At 46.8% G+C, this 14,411-nt stretch overlaps 1 protein-coding gene across 2 annotated transcripts in view; it reads right to left on the reverse strand.

The window, feature by feature from the left end:
• Positions 1-8,603: 8,603 nt before the first annotated feature.
• The window catches only part of IGF2BP2 (insulin like growth factor 2 mRNA binding protein 2), a 158,768-nt gene continuing 152,960 nt past the window's right edge, over positions 8,604-14,411 (reverse strand). For both annotated transcript variants that reach the window (XM_047099321.1, XM_047099320.1), the window contains 3 exons: positions 13,662-13,793; positions 11,898-12,011; positions 8,604-10,262 (listed from right to left, as the gene is read on the reverse strand). In XM_047099321.1, coding sequence (XP_046955277.1) covers positions 10,170-10,262; positions 11,898-12,011; positions 13,662-13,793 — 339 coding nt within the window. In that variant the 3' untranslated portion in view covers positions 8,604-10,169. The remainder of the gene's footprint in view (positions 10,263-11,897; positions 12,012-13,661; positions 13,794-14,411) is intronic.

The raw sequence follows: 14,411 nt of genomic DNA on the forward strand, positions 1-14,411 counted from the left end.
GCCTGACGCAGGGCTCAAACTCACAAGAGATCATGACCTGAGCCGAAGTCAGATGCTTAACCAATTAAACTACCCAGGCGCCCCAAGAGACTGAGTTTTGAGACAGAAGAAGAGGAGGTATTAAAATGGGCCTAGGCAGTGTTTATATTTTACGCCCACTTTTGTGGGAAAAAATTGTTTACACATCTCTAAAACAAAATCTGGAAAAAGATACCAAGTGTTAATAATGGTGGTGTGGATAGGCTGTTAGTTTCTACTTTGTAAACCTGTTTTTGGAGTTTAAGGAAAAAAAAAGAGGCAATAAGACTACAGAAGCCTCTAGAGACTGAGGTGATGCTACCACAAGCCAAGGAAGCCTGGAGCCACCAAAGCTGGAAGAGCCTTCTACAGAACAATGCCCCGCTGACACCTAGCTTTTGGACTTCTGGCCCCAGAACTGTGAGAGAATAAATTTGTGGTAGTTACAGTGGTATCAGAAATCTAATGAAGGTTCCAGATAAGATGTATACATCGTCTTTGATTATGATAGCTCTTGAGACTCTTATTCAACAATAGTCTCCCTCCTTGTACTATTACTTATTACAGAAACTGGGTTTTCCTGTGGAAGATCCCACATTCCAGATTCGGCTTATAGCTCCTTGGTGGTGTTTGACAATTTCCTCCAAGCACTAGTATTTCATATAAACTGGTTAAGTTTAATCTAGAGGCCTGATTGGATTCGGGTTGAATTGGATAAGGACACTTCATCAGTGTCCTGTTGTACTGAATCTTGTGGCACAAAATGTCTGGTGCTTAGCGGTGCTAAGGTTGTGAGCTGTGAGGTCAGGCTGTAAGGGTTCCTATCCGTCTTTCTCGTCTTGGTTTTAAACTTAATTGACGACCCATTATTTCTTGAAGAGGCCCAAAACGGTACTTTTCAAATTCTATCATTGCCTCTGTGTTCACCGAATTCTTGAATTCTTCTGTAAAAGACACTTATTAACTATTTGGTTACCCTGAGATGCATTTCATACAGGAAAGAATGTATGTTTTGACTCATTATTACTCTTTGATGTTCAAATTGCCTTATTTTAGGTTTCCGTGTCCTTGTGACAGAATCCCACAAGCCTGATTGTGATGGCTTTCTTGCTTAACTGGTATGATAAAGGCTCATCTTACACATCTCCTGCTCCAGACCTGGAACTGGCCATTTATTGAAGGATTTTAGTGAGAAATGTTAGAGACCAGAATTTGGGCACTATTAATGCTGATTACTACTGGGTTAACTTGTGTTTCTAGGCCTTTACTTTTTCTTCAAAGGGAAAAAATGTTCTACTGATTTCCAATTCCAAGGTAAGAGTATCAGATTTTTCTTGATTTTATATTGTAATCTTGAAAATATTGGTTGCTAACAACATCAACATAATTGTTTTACCCCGTAGTATACTTAAATAATTTCAAAATATCAATACCAGCATAACAACTAACTAGGCCACTAAATACAGCTTAAGATTTCTTTGCAATTCTTTTATTTTTAGGCCATGTCTCACTAGAGATTCACGGTGAAAATACCCTCTTAAAATCACTTACTTTTTTCTTCCAGTAATTATGCCATCAACTTGATACACAGTTGGATTAATTCGTTCTTGGTGTTGAGAGATTGCTTTTTGCTTTGTTTTTTAATTATGTAAAACAAACATTAGTCCAAGAGCAAAACTATGTAAGATACATTCACAGTTTACTTGCTTCACCCCGTTCACTTTCCTTGTCGAGATAACTCGTAAGCTTTCTTTTAAGTAGGCCTCATGCCCAGCACAGAGCCCAACATGGGGCTTGAACTCATGACCCTGAGATCAAGATCTGAGCTGAGATCAAGAGTCAGATACTTAATTGACTGAGCCACCCAGGTGCCTTTAGATAACCTGTCATCTCTTAATCTTTGTTTTTTTGAAAATATAGCTAGACATATATGCATTCATAATTCTTTCCTTTTTTACACTAGTAAAAATACCATGTTAAAAATACTTATGCTTGGGGTGGTTAAGCGTCCAGTTCTTGATTTTGGCTCACAGTTCCCATGAGTTTGAGCCCCACAGCAGGCTCTGTGCTGACAGCACAGATCCTGCTTGGGATTCTCTCTCCCCCACCTCTCTCTGCCCTTCCCCTGCTAGCACGGTCTCTCACTCTCTCTCAAAACCAATAAAACATTAAAAAATAACCACATGCTTGATTTTTCAAAAAACTTCAATTTATTTTACAAAATAAGTTACCCCTCATTCTTCAGTTTTTTTATAGCTTCATAATAATCCATTGTTTCAGGAGGCTGTGCCTCATTACCAGTCCCCTCATGATGGATGTTTAGGCTATCAATCTTTTTTTGGTACAAATAATGCTGCAGTGCAGGTGCCTTGTGCATGTCACTTTCTGTTTTCGCTGACCTCTCTTTGGAATAGATTCCTAGAAGTGGAATTGCTGGGTCAAATACCTAGCATATGTAATTTGCCAAATTTCCCTTTTCAGGGATAGGTAGCATCGTGTGTGTCACCTTGTAGTCTTATCTACAAAGCCTCAGATATTTACTATTTACAGAAAAGGGTTGCCAACCCCCTTATTGCAATCCTTAAGGTCTGGCCAGCCAGCAGAGAGCCCATGGGGGGAGGTTGTGGAGGTAGTTTTCAATGGGCCAGGGTAGCAGTGGCCCGGATCTCGTGCTCAGTCATGTGTTCACACGGTCTGCCAGGGAAGGGCGACTAGGAGACAGTGGGGTTGGGTGCCTACGAAGAGGAAACCATGGATTTTGGTTCTGCAGCCAGCACCCTGTCACAATTATCAATTTTGTCCTGTTTATGACACTTTGACTCCCCCCCCCCCACACCCTTTCCCCATATACATATTTCATACATTTTTGGTCTTTGTTAACGTAAGTTTTGGGATTTTATTATTACTGTATTTTGCTGCCTCTTCAAGGGTAATGTTGATACTGAAATTGTTTTAAACTTAGTTATAATTGTAGATTTGCAACAATTTAAGCATTTCTAGTTTAATTGGTTTCGATGCTTTTAGTCTTTTTTAAACATGGGTTTTATTTGGCTTTAGTTGGAAACCTTTTCACATATTTTTAAAGACATAGGAATATTATCTGAGCCCCTGCAAACAGAACTTTTTTGAAGTTTTCACACTTGAAAGATGACTGGGTATTCAAATTCTCGAGTCACGGCCCTTTTTCTTCTCAAAACGTGCTTTCTGGCACTCTGTAGTGGAGCAGAGAGAGCTGAAACTAGCTTGATTTTTGCTTATTTTGTTTTGTAAATCATTCTTTTGGGGTCTGTATCCTATTAGAATTTTAGTACTATCCAAAAATATATGCCAGAATCTATCTAGGTCCAAATCTCTTTGTCTGGTTGTATAAAGATACTGCTTTGTTGCTGTAACAAAGATCATAAAATAGCAGTGGCTTAAAAACCAGTTTTCTCTCTCAGGTACCGATTTGAGCCTAAGCCCTCCAGTCTGATGTAGCAGCATCATAATGTCAAGAGCTTTCCTTCACACTTGGCTGCCACTTTGCATTTTAAGGTGGCCTTTCCTACTCCATCCCTGCTCTCACCTCCACATCTGCATTCTGCCCCACAGGAAGTGGGAAGTGGTGGGTACATCCTGGAGATGGCAGGTATGCATTGTTTTCTATCTTTTAAGAAAGTGGTTCCATGAAAACCAGACCATGGTATGCATTGAAGGTTGTACGTATAAGCTATACGGAACCACTATAGTTCTGTAGAGCTTATAATTGTCAGTTTCCCTTTGCTTTTTGTTTAGTTGGTTTCTGTTTTTGGTGCTCTTTTCATTATTTTTTATATTTAACCGATTGAGCCACCCAGGCACCCGATCATCTTGTTCGATATTTAACAAGAAGCCATGAGAAGAAACACTGATGGCTGGTAACCAGAAGGCTTTTTTTTTTTTTTTTTTTTAGTGTTTATTTTTTTTTTTAACGTTTATTTATTTTTGGGACACAGAGAGACAGAGCATGAACGGGGGAGGGGCAGAGAGAGAAGGAGACACAGAATCGGAAACAGGCTCCAGGCTCCGAGCCATCAGCCCAGAGCCTGACGCGGGGCTCGAACTCACAGACCGCGAGATCGTGACCTGGCTGAAGTCGGACGCTCAACCGACTGCGCCACCCAGGCGCCCCATAGTGTTTATTTTTGAGAGAGAGAAAGAGAGACAGAGTGTGATGGGGAGGAGCAGAGAGAGAGAGGGAGACACCGAATCCGAAGCAGGCTCCAGGCTCTGAACTGTCAGCCAAGCCTGATGCAGAGCTCAATCTCACGGTGAGATCATGACCTGGGCCGAAGTTGGATGCTTGACCAACTCAGGCACCCAGGCGCCCCATCAGAAGCCATTTTTTACTTGGAAGGACTTTGTTATGCTTAAACTTTTAAAGTGTATTTATTTTGAGAGACGAAGAGAGAGTGTGTGTGTAAGAGGGTGAGGGACAGAAAGCAGGAGAGAGAGAGAGAGAGAGAGAGAGAGAGAGAGAGAGAATCTGAAGCAGGGTCCACACTGGCAGCACAGAGCCCAACACAGGGTTTAACCCATGAACCATAAGATCATGACCTCTGAGCTGAAACCAAGAGTTGGATACTTAACCAACTGAGCCACCCAGGTGCCCCTAAACTTTTATTTTATATATAAGGAGACAGGTCTCCAAGGTTATACCGCTAGAGTACAGGCAAGCAGGGAGAAAATTTCTGGGCCGGAGCTTTCTCTGATGAAGCAGTGAGACCCCAGTAAAGGGAGCTATGGTAGGAGAGTCCCAGTCCCCCCCCTTCAGGACAGCCCTTGGTGACGCTGAGCTCTGCCCTGTCCTGCTCCCTCCACAGCCTCTTGCTGTTTCTTGAGCAAGGCCTCCCATGCCTACCACCAGTTCTGTGGCACTTGAAGGTGGATGATGCAGGGGCCGGTTGTATTTCTCCACAAGATGGTGTTGAAGAGCTGAGAGAAAGCAAGTCCTAGAGATGAGGCCTGGAGGAGCTGGGAGAAGGGAGGACCAGGCAGTTGTCTGCAGACAGTAGGAAGGTTGTTTTCAGGAAGGCAGAGCAGGCACTGTGTGTGGGTGGTCGCTGGGAGAGATTTCTGATCATGGAAGGAAGAGCTGTGAGGGGCCGAGCGAGGGCAGACCTGCCTGCCACCCCCTCCCCCCATGGTGCCTTCAGCTATTAGAGAGATTTGAGGATTTTCTATGACTCATGTTCTACATTAGTCAAGAGGACTGAGTGATCTCTAAGGTCCTTTGCCATGACTACTGTTCTGTGAATCCAGGGTTAAAGGATAGGTTTTACTGACTTCACAGAGGGTGACTGGAAGCAGTTTCGTAACTATGGGAGAAGCAGGGACATTCATGAGTCATAGAAGTCACTGAATCTTTCATATCGGAAACTGTTGAAATTACAGATAAACTGATAGGGATCAGACTGTTTAGTTTTTCATTCATAGTTTGATCACTAGAGGTTATTGGGGACAAATGAATATATTCTTCACTTTATGGTCAGCTGTATCTGAGATGAGAGGCAGTGCCCTAAAATGGAAACAAACCAAGTGCCTGGGGATGTATCACTGAATCACTGCTTTTACAAAAGACTACAGAGGGTACTGAGATCAAGGTAGAATATAATTTTGTTCTACGAGGTATCCTGCTCTTGCCTGCTGTTTCTGAGAGAGGAAGAGTTATTAAGAGCAATCCCGGCTTCTAGAAAGACAGTGACTCTGTGGCTGATGGGAGCTAGAATAGAAAATTAACCTGCATATGGGGAAAGTTTTAAATTCCGATTCAGCAGCACCTTAAGGGGAATGTAGAAAGGAAATAAAAGGCAGCAGTGACAACTGACTGGGGGATATGCTAATAGTATTACTAGACGCGTGTGCTTAGCAGACCAAAGAAACCTCCGGAGGCTTTAAGACAGACATCTGGATGCGCATACACCAGGCTAGGCTAGTCTCTCAAAATATACACTGTGGGCTTCTTTCATTAATTGCTAGCCTGGGCCCACCACTGTTGCCCGCATCTTTCCCCAGAGGTGTAGGAATAAGATGAGGCCCAATTCTTTTTCATACTCTTCGCGTCCTCATCCCACCAGTCTGCTGAGTCACTGAGTCGCTCACATCCTCACTTGGTACCAGGTTATTCCCTTAGAAGTCCGTGTTTTCTCCCCTCCTCACCTCTTGTCAGGATGCCTTCCTTCTGTCCTAGGCTAATCACTTCCTTTGATTCTTTGTCAAAACTCCTCCAAACTTTTCTTTGGGTTCTTCTTTTCCTGTTTTTAAGCTCCCCCTCCATGCCGGACCCCTCTGCTAATTTGCAACCAATCTCTGTCATCCTTTTCCAGAGCTCCATGCTGGAGGAAACAAGAACACCTAGAAGCCTAGTTAGAGGGAAATGTAACCAGGACAGAAGGGATGTTCAAGGCTACTCACCCAGTCTAGGGAGATGCTAGTACCTTCAAAACCACTATGGGTCATGGGTTTTAGAGGTTCGATTCAAGGCAATGGAGTGGGGGGAGCGCTTTTCACGTGCAGGCTAATGAAGAAACCCCTCTGTTATTGACTAAGTCTCCATTTAACAACTGTCCTTCATTTTGCATAAAATCATGCAATTAGGACTTTCTGGGATGTCAGGACATCTTGTCAAGACAGGAAGTCTGGCATTCAAAGAAATGGATACAAAGTTTGCAACAGTCTGAGCTCACGCCCATTTGGCGAGCATTTACTTCATTAGGGTCCAGTACATACCCGCAAAGCTGTTATTTACAGGAAGGTGGGACAGCATTTCATCCAGCACTGGGGTTCTCAGAAAATGGGTTGTGGGGAAAACGTTCCTGCTTCAGGCCAGCTGTCTCCTTCCCGTCTTCTGCCTCTCCATGTGACCTCCCCTTCATTTCTGTAACCCCAGGACAACTTCCGGGTGCTTTGTACAGGGGCAGGACAGGCATCACCTCAGGACTCCTTTCCCTGTCTTTCTCTCACGTGTTCGGGGATGACTGTGCAAACAGGCAGTTTAGGAACTAGAGTTAAAACTCAGATTGTGCCACCTGCAATTTTAAAGGCCAAGGAATGCAACCAGAGAAGTAGAGCTAAGAGTGCATTTTGGAGGTTCCTGTGTCTTCTCTCACCCTGATTTCTCATCTTGATGGAATGGTTACCAGGCCCGTGGGCCTATATTTAAAGCCCTTTAAATGTGCTGTTTCTCTGTTCATCTAAGAAAGACCCCTCAACCCAGGGCACAGCTTTCAGAAATAACCCTGTGGCTTCTCTCACACTGTCAACCTGTGGTTGATTTCTCCCTCTGAGAGGGCAATGGGCTGGAGTCCGAAATGGAGGAGGAGGGATGGTGGAGCCACAGGAATGGACAGTCTGTTCCTGCCTGTATGCGTGCCAGCCATAGCAGGGAGGGGATTAGCTGGCATCGTTGTGCCAGAAACTTTAAAAGTACAAACAGCATCACAGAAATTGGAATTCTGAGACAGTGAGGAATGGGGACAGGACATCAGTGAGGAACAAATTTTAAGTGATTCGAGAGCCCTCGAAGTTTGTTGCAAGGGGGACGTGGCTATTCTGCAGTCCCATCAGCTCCCCTCCACCTGTCCTTGCTGTGCCCTGATCACCCCCAAAAGCCTGACTGACCCCCACTGGCAGTCAAGTTTCACCGCAATTCCTAAGATTGCTTGGACTGCTAGCATCCATTTCTAGTAGACGCCACAGGTCTAGGAACGAAGGCTCATAAACGGAGCAGGGCCGTTGCCTCCAACCTTTTCACAACACGTTCATGTGTCCAGTACAGCGCACCCCCTGCCCTCCAATCCAACGTTACCCCTGCCTGTCTGATCTCCTGGAATACTTACAATTTAGGCTTCTGGGGAGGGATGACTACCTCTTCCCTTGAATTGTCAGCCATTTTATGCTCTTGCACTCCCCCACATAAAAATCAACTCCGTGCTGGCCAGGTTTACAGTTCCCTAAAGCTAGGGGCTGGCCTTACCTACCTTGACACGCAGCCAGTCCGTCCCTCCAGTTCCATGGCTGTCAACCTCTAGCATACACAGGAATCACCCAGAGGGCTTGCTGAAGCAGACCGAGGGGCCCCTCCGAATTCCTGATTCAAGGTGGACCCCAAGAATCTGCATTTCCAGCAAGTTCCCAGGTGATACTGATGTTGCCAGTTGGGGGCCACACTTTAAGCACCACTGACTTAGTTTAGCTTCTTCCAGAAAGTGCCCTGGAGAAGCCTGCCTCCTCAGTATGGCTGCCCATTCCCCTAAGTCCTTCAGAGCTGGAATTCTGCTGACACTTCGGGAGAGGCAATGCTTAGTAAAATAAGAGACCAAGACACCAGGATCTTGTTAGCTGGATATATTTCATTTTTTTTTTTGTTTGTTTGTTTTTGTTTTTTGTTTTTGTCACAGAACACTGTTTGCAGTAGAGGAAACTGGCATTGCAGTCTGGTGGTAAAATGGCTTGTTCACATAAACCAGTACATGTTCATCCTTTAGCGCAAAAAGCCCTAATGGCGCGTACCCTATTGAAATTCAGGACATCTCCAATATTTTCTCTCTCTGTTTTTCTTTGTCATCTTTTTTTTTTGTTTTTTTGTTTTTTAATAAACATTTTCAAGGTTTGTCCAAAAGAAGGCCATATAGGTTCTTGGCTAGCGGAAGACAATTCAGAACAGCTGTTGCACACTTGGACTGTCACCTTCTCCAGGCTGGCAGTTGATATCTTATTTTTTTTCCAACTCATTTTTATTAAAAAAATAAAAAAATGCTCCAACTATCAGTTTTACAAAATCTCTAAGGGAAACACAAGAGCAAGGTGCTGAGGTAAAAAACACCTGAGGTAGCTTTTTTTGTGTGTTTTTCTCGTTTAAAAAAATCTGTAAATTTAACGCCCTGGGCCAACGACCTCGTGTAAATTGCTATTTTCCTCCATTTTTTTTTTTTTTTAAAGAAAGAAATCATTTCGCTGAATATTGATGGCTTATACACCAAAATGTAAAAAGACAAAATACATTCTTTCTTTGTGGAATTTTTCTTTGTTTGGTTGGTTGGTTTGATGGGTTCCTGTTTTCTTCTTCCAAAATGCTAGGACAAGTACCATTGACTCTTGTTCTTTTGAGTAACCAAGTGTAAGTTGAGGCTGGTTTGTGTGTTTCGCTTTTGTTCCTTTTGTGTGATGTGATACTCAGAGCACTGCTTTGCCTGGGGGGGGGGGTGCGTAGATACTGGGAATTGAGAAAGAGGGATGAGGGAATTAAAAAGAATGGGGATGGAAAAGAAGGGGAGGGAGAGAAGGTAGGGGAGAGATAAACAGAGAGAGACAGAGAATTATATAGCAGTATGCAAAAAACCAGTTTAAAACCTGTGAAGCAAAGAGAAATGGGTGTGTGAGCTAGACAGGGATGAAGAGAGACAGAGTTTCCTCTTCAGAGAGACGGTATCCCTTCTGTTGACATACACAGGTGGTCCAGAACTGCTGTGAGTGTCCTTCCGAGATTCCCCTCGGGTGAATTTGTGTGGGTGGTCTCGAAGCTCCTTACTAAACCATTAGACCTCCCAAAGAACGACTTGATTCTTTAAAGTCTAGAAAAGCCTGCTTTCTCTTTAAAAAGAAAAAAAAAATTAATAATTGATTAAAACTTGGAGTTAGTTGAGTTATTTGATATATTATTTCTAAAATATATTAACGCTGCAGGCACCCTGTGTAACCCACAGGCCACATATCTTAACATCTTTTCCCTTCTAATATGTACACACATGTACAGAGACAATTTCCACAAAAAGAAAAGGGTGTGAATTTTGCTTTGCTTTGAACACGTTCACCTATGTTAGTTCAACTAAAAGGGATAGCGTTGTAGGAGGTAAGGAGAGATCCGAGTGGATGGTGCAGTGGATGGCTGGGAAGCCTGCAGAGGCCCTGGGGGAGGCAGGAGGCCGGGCAGGGACCCGGTCTGACCTCCCACCATCCTCCTGGCCCCTGGGATTCTCAGGGCCTCTGCAGAGTCCCCGGTGCCTCCGCAGACTTCTCATTCCTCAGGATGGTCTTTGGTTTGCTCCCGAGCTGGCTGGCTGTGTTTGGTCTCATTCTGTCAGGTGTTGGAAGGGCTACATTCATCCGTTGTTTTGCTGGTGCCTGTGGGAGCCTCACTTGCTGCGCTGTGAGGCGACTCCCTGAGGATATTTCTGCTCCTGCTGCTTCACCTGTTGTACAATTTCCCTGATCTTGCGCTGTGCAGTCTGCAGCAAGGGAGAGGAGGGGACAGGGGAGAAAAAGGAACCCGGTTCTGAGGACAAGCAGTGGGGGTCGGGGGGTGGGAGGGTGGGGTTGGGACTTGGGGAAAGGAAGTGGGAAGCTCAGAAAACTGTTGTCTACCCGCTGAGGCCCTCACTCCGGGGGCTTTTTCTGCCTAAAGTGGCAGGGTTCCCCCCACCCCTACTTCAAGGCAACTGGGTGTGGAATAAGGAGATGGGAGCCCAGAAGCTTCCAAGTGGCTGATGGACAGATAAGCCAAGCAGAGCCAGGGAACCAGTGAGGAGGGGGCCTCATGGAGGTCAGACAGCAATCCCCCTCCCACTATACACATGGCAGCTTTAACCCTTCCCTCCCCCCCACCCCCACCTTTCTGGAGTCACTAGGAAGAACATGAGTGTGATGCTGGGAAAGATGGACAAGAAATGGGACGAGGAAGAAGTGAGAAACTGGCCCAGACACTCTATCCTGCACTAGAGAAAACACGTGAGCCCAAACCTGACCCCTCACCCCACCCTAGTACTCCAGTGCAGGGAGAACCCTGAGGCTGCACGCCTGTGAGAACCTGGCAGTTAACACACATTCCCAGGGCACCTGAGGAGCTGGGACACGACGGCAGAAGAGGGAGGTGTGGCCGGGGCTCTGGCTGGAGGAAGGGGCACGGGAGAGCAGCTGAGACAAGTGCCTTGCCCACACAGGTCCCCTGGCATGGCTTTGGGAGAGCAAGTGGAGCGCTCAGACCAGGCTTCAGTGTAAGCTTTGACCGCCCTCACTGGTTTAGGGCAAGGACTGGGACTGCTCTATCCCCATACCCAAACAACAAAAAGCATCGAAAAGAGGGGCGCCTAGGTGGCTCAGTCTATTAAGCATCCGACTCTTACTTTCAGCTCAGGTCATGATCTCTTGGTTCATGGGTTCAAGCCCTTTGTTGGGCTCTGCGCCAGTGGTGTGGAGCCTGCTTGGGATTCCCTCTCTCTGCCCCTCCCCGCCCCCCACACATGGATTCTCTCTCTCTCTCAATAAATAAATGTATGTTATGTATATAATATGTATGTATATAAATGTATGTATATAAAGGCGTCAAAAATAACCAGGAGTACATGATGCCGAGTCATTGGTCCTTCTGAATGAAACAGAAGTGGCCCTGTGCTCTGACGGGGCATGTCATGGTGAGATGGAGAAGGACAGCAGAGAAATGAAGGTCTCCAGCAATGAGCATGTTTAACTCTTAACAGTAGAATTCTGGCACTCAAAGCCTGACTGGGGCACCCTGAGGCAGGGTCCTTGCCTCGTATGTAGTTCCCACCAGGGGAACGTGGTGACTGAAGCCTGAGGAGACGGCAGAGGAAGGGGAGACCTTATGCTTTAGCATTTCAGGGGGCTTGAGATGTGCTTGGCTTGACTTCAAAGTGCTAGCCTCTTCCTCAAGCTCCCCTAGAAGGCCTAGGGGAGAGCAGGGCTGAGAAGGTGTGGAACAATTTCCCCTGCCCTGTAGAGCCAGGTAGAGGTTCCATCTGTCGTGGGGTGTGGGTGCAGGGCACGGCCAACCCAACAGGCCACCAGTAGCGCTCAGAACTGAAAAGAGACTGGCACGAGAGACCAGACCCTCACAGCACAGGTACCTGGCTAGCAAAGAAGTGCCCGATAATTCTGACGATCACTTCCTCATTTTCATCCGGCGTTTGGTCACGAGGCACGATGACTTCTGCACTGGTTAAGTTCTGCAGTTCGTTCACCTGTGAAGGGAGAAAAGCGGGGTCAGGAGGCAGTGGGAGAGGGGCGTGCTGGAGGGCAAGGCAGCTAGAGGCTATTCTCCTTTCCTTCAGTCTAGAACATGTCCGGGGGCTTCCCAGTCCCTGATCACATGGGATCAATGGGAGGCCCAGGGAGGGTCCAGCCTCCGACTGCCTGGAGCTCCTTTTGGGGCTGAATTCTTATTCGGGAGTCTCCGCGGTGTGGTTCCTGCACATGCTCGCAGTGACCCAGGCTCTCCCAGCACCAAGGAAGGAAAATCACCAAAGTAAACTTTCCTTTCTAATCAGACCTTGCTCTGATGCCTGCTCTTCATTTTCATCCCTGCCTCCGAGTCCTACTTATGCTGCTTCAGCCGCTGGATTGTTACCTTTTCTCCCTGCCACTCCAGTTCCGTGCCGGTCACCTGCGGGAAGTGGCCAGCCCGTGCTGCTCTCCCTCACCTGCAGCCCACCTCCTGCACTCCAGTGCTCCTCCTCACCAGCCTCAACAAGCCAACACTGCCCGGGGTTCACCCCAGGCCCTGGCAGGGTGCTGAACACACAGGTGGGGTCTGCAAGGCCCGGTGGTGGACAGCTCACAGTCTCTGGGGGGCAGTGTTGGCTTGATGAACAGAATTCACTGACAGGTTCTAAAACGACCAAATAGGAGATCAAAGGGCTCAGGAGTCTAATCCCCCATGGGCCATTTGCTCTCTCTTGCCTAGGGCATCCCAAGCGGCCTGGAGCTGGTGTGTGCCCTCTGATACTGGTCACATTCCTGGATGTGGGGAGTAATCCGCAAACCATTCAACTTTCTTCTTTTGTATAAAGGTGACTCACTGTATGTAGAACTTGGCTTTGAGTCCTTAGTAAGAATTTCTGTGTAAAGAAAATAGCAGGCGTGTGCACGTGCACACACATACAACTCTAGAGATCCCTCAAATTCCTGCCACTCCACACTGTCACCTTGCTAGTGTGCATGGGCTCTCGGGGTCATATGCCCACCACGTAAGTCACGTTCTAGATCACTTCTGTGTCTGACAGAACTATCTGCTCATTCCTACAGGCTTCAGAATCGATCCTCTGACACTTTTCAAATTACTTTGTGTTGCTGCCACCTTCACGTTGAAAACCTTCATTGCTTTTTGTTTTTTGTTTTAAAGTATTTCCTTTTTTACCCACCACGCAGTTGCTAACCTAGCTCCCTTGTAACAGGTGGGCAGGTTTGGGAAAGAGCCAGAAGACAGAATCTGCAGGATGGAAAGTTTGAAAAGTGAGGGGAGAGTGTAGGACACCAGACCCTGCAGGCCTCTGAACGTGAATTTAGAGAAGATGACAGTCTGCTAAGTAGGTATACACTGGGTGGAGCTCTATTCCCTAGTGTTTTCCTGCTGTTCTGTGTGGGTTTAAAGGGGCCAGGAGGCAGCCTCCTCCTCTTCAGGGAGGACCTTCACTTCCCAGCATGTAGCTGAGATGTCCTATTTCTAGGCACAGAACCCTGGTGTTTTTGGTGGCCTGGCCCAGTACCACGGATTCGGGGCCCTCGGCTCTGGAAGAATGTCCTTCCAGAGCCAGTGGGGGTCTCAAGGCAATCGGGTCAGGCTGGGGCAGGGAATGGGCCCAGGAGATGAAGCCAGCTCAGAGCAAACTTACGGTTTTGCCGCCCTTGCCGATCACCCGGCCAGCTGTAGAAGAGGGCACTCTGATGTGCGCTTCCAGCTTCACCTCTTCTTTGGGGTTAAAGAAGTTTTCTTCCTTCAGTTTCCCAAAGATCCGCCCCTGGGCCTGAGAGAGCAAGGCGTGACCGCTTCGCCGTGCTGCTGCCAGAACCGGCCGGGGAGCCCAGGCCTGCACACCCCCAGCCCCGAATTCACTGGGGCCACCACGGGGGAGCTGTGTACCCTGCTTCCCTCCTTCAGAGACCTGGCTGTTCCTGCCACACTCAAGGAACGTACCTGACCGCTGCCTCTTGGAAGCTTGTGTGTGGGGCCGGGGGTGGTGGTGATGGGGCAGAACTAGGTCTTAGTTCCCTTATCCACAGCACCTACGAACGCCTGGCTGAACGAACCTGTCCAGGGGACTCTTAACTTCCTCCCATCATGGTATTTTTAGACCCCGGGTTACAAAAGGATGGAGGCGAGGTAGGTGGTGACTGGGGATGCTTTCTGATGTCTTAACTCCAGCCAGGGAAGCTGAGACATTACGGTTTAAGACAAAAAAACAAAAAAACTTTAACAATTGAGATATAATTCTTACAGCCTAAAATTCATCATTTTGAAGTATACAGTCCAGGAGTTTTCTGTGTATTCACTACATTAAGCAGCCAGTACCACTATTCAGGACATCTCCATCCCAGTCCCCCGGAGCAAAACTCCATACCTAGCAGGCAGTCCCCATTCGTCC

This window comes from Lynx rufus, unplaced genomic scaffold, assembly GCF_022079265.1.
Source record: "Lynx rufus isolate CCGP_SWC_20201006 ecotype Redwood Valley unplaced genomic scaffold, mLynRuf1.p SCAF_5, whole genome shotgun sequence".
NCBI lineage: Eukaryota > Metazoa > Chordata > Mammalia > Carnivora > Felidae > Lynx > Lynx rufus.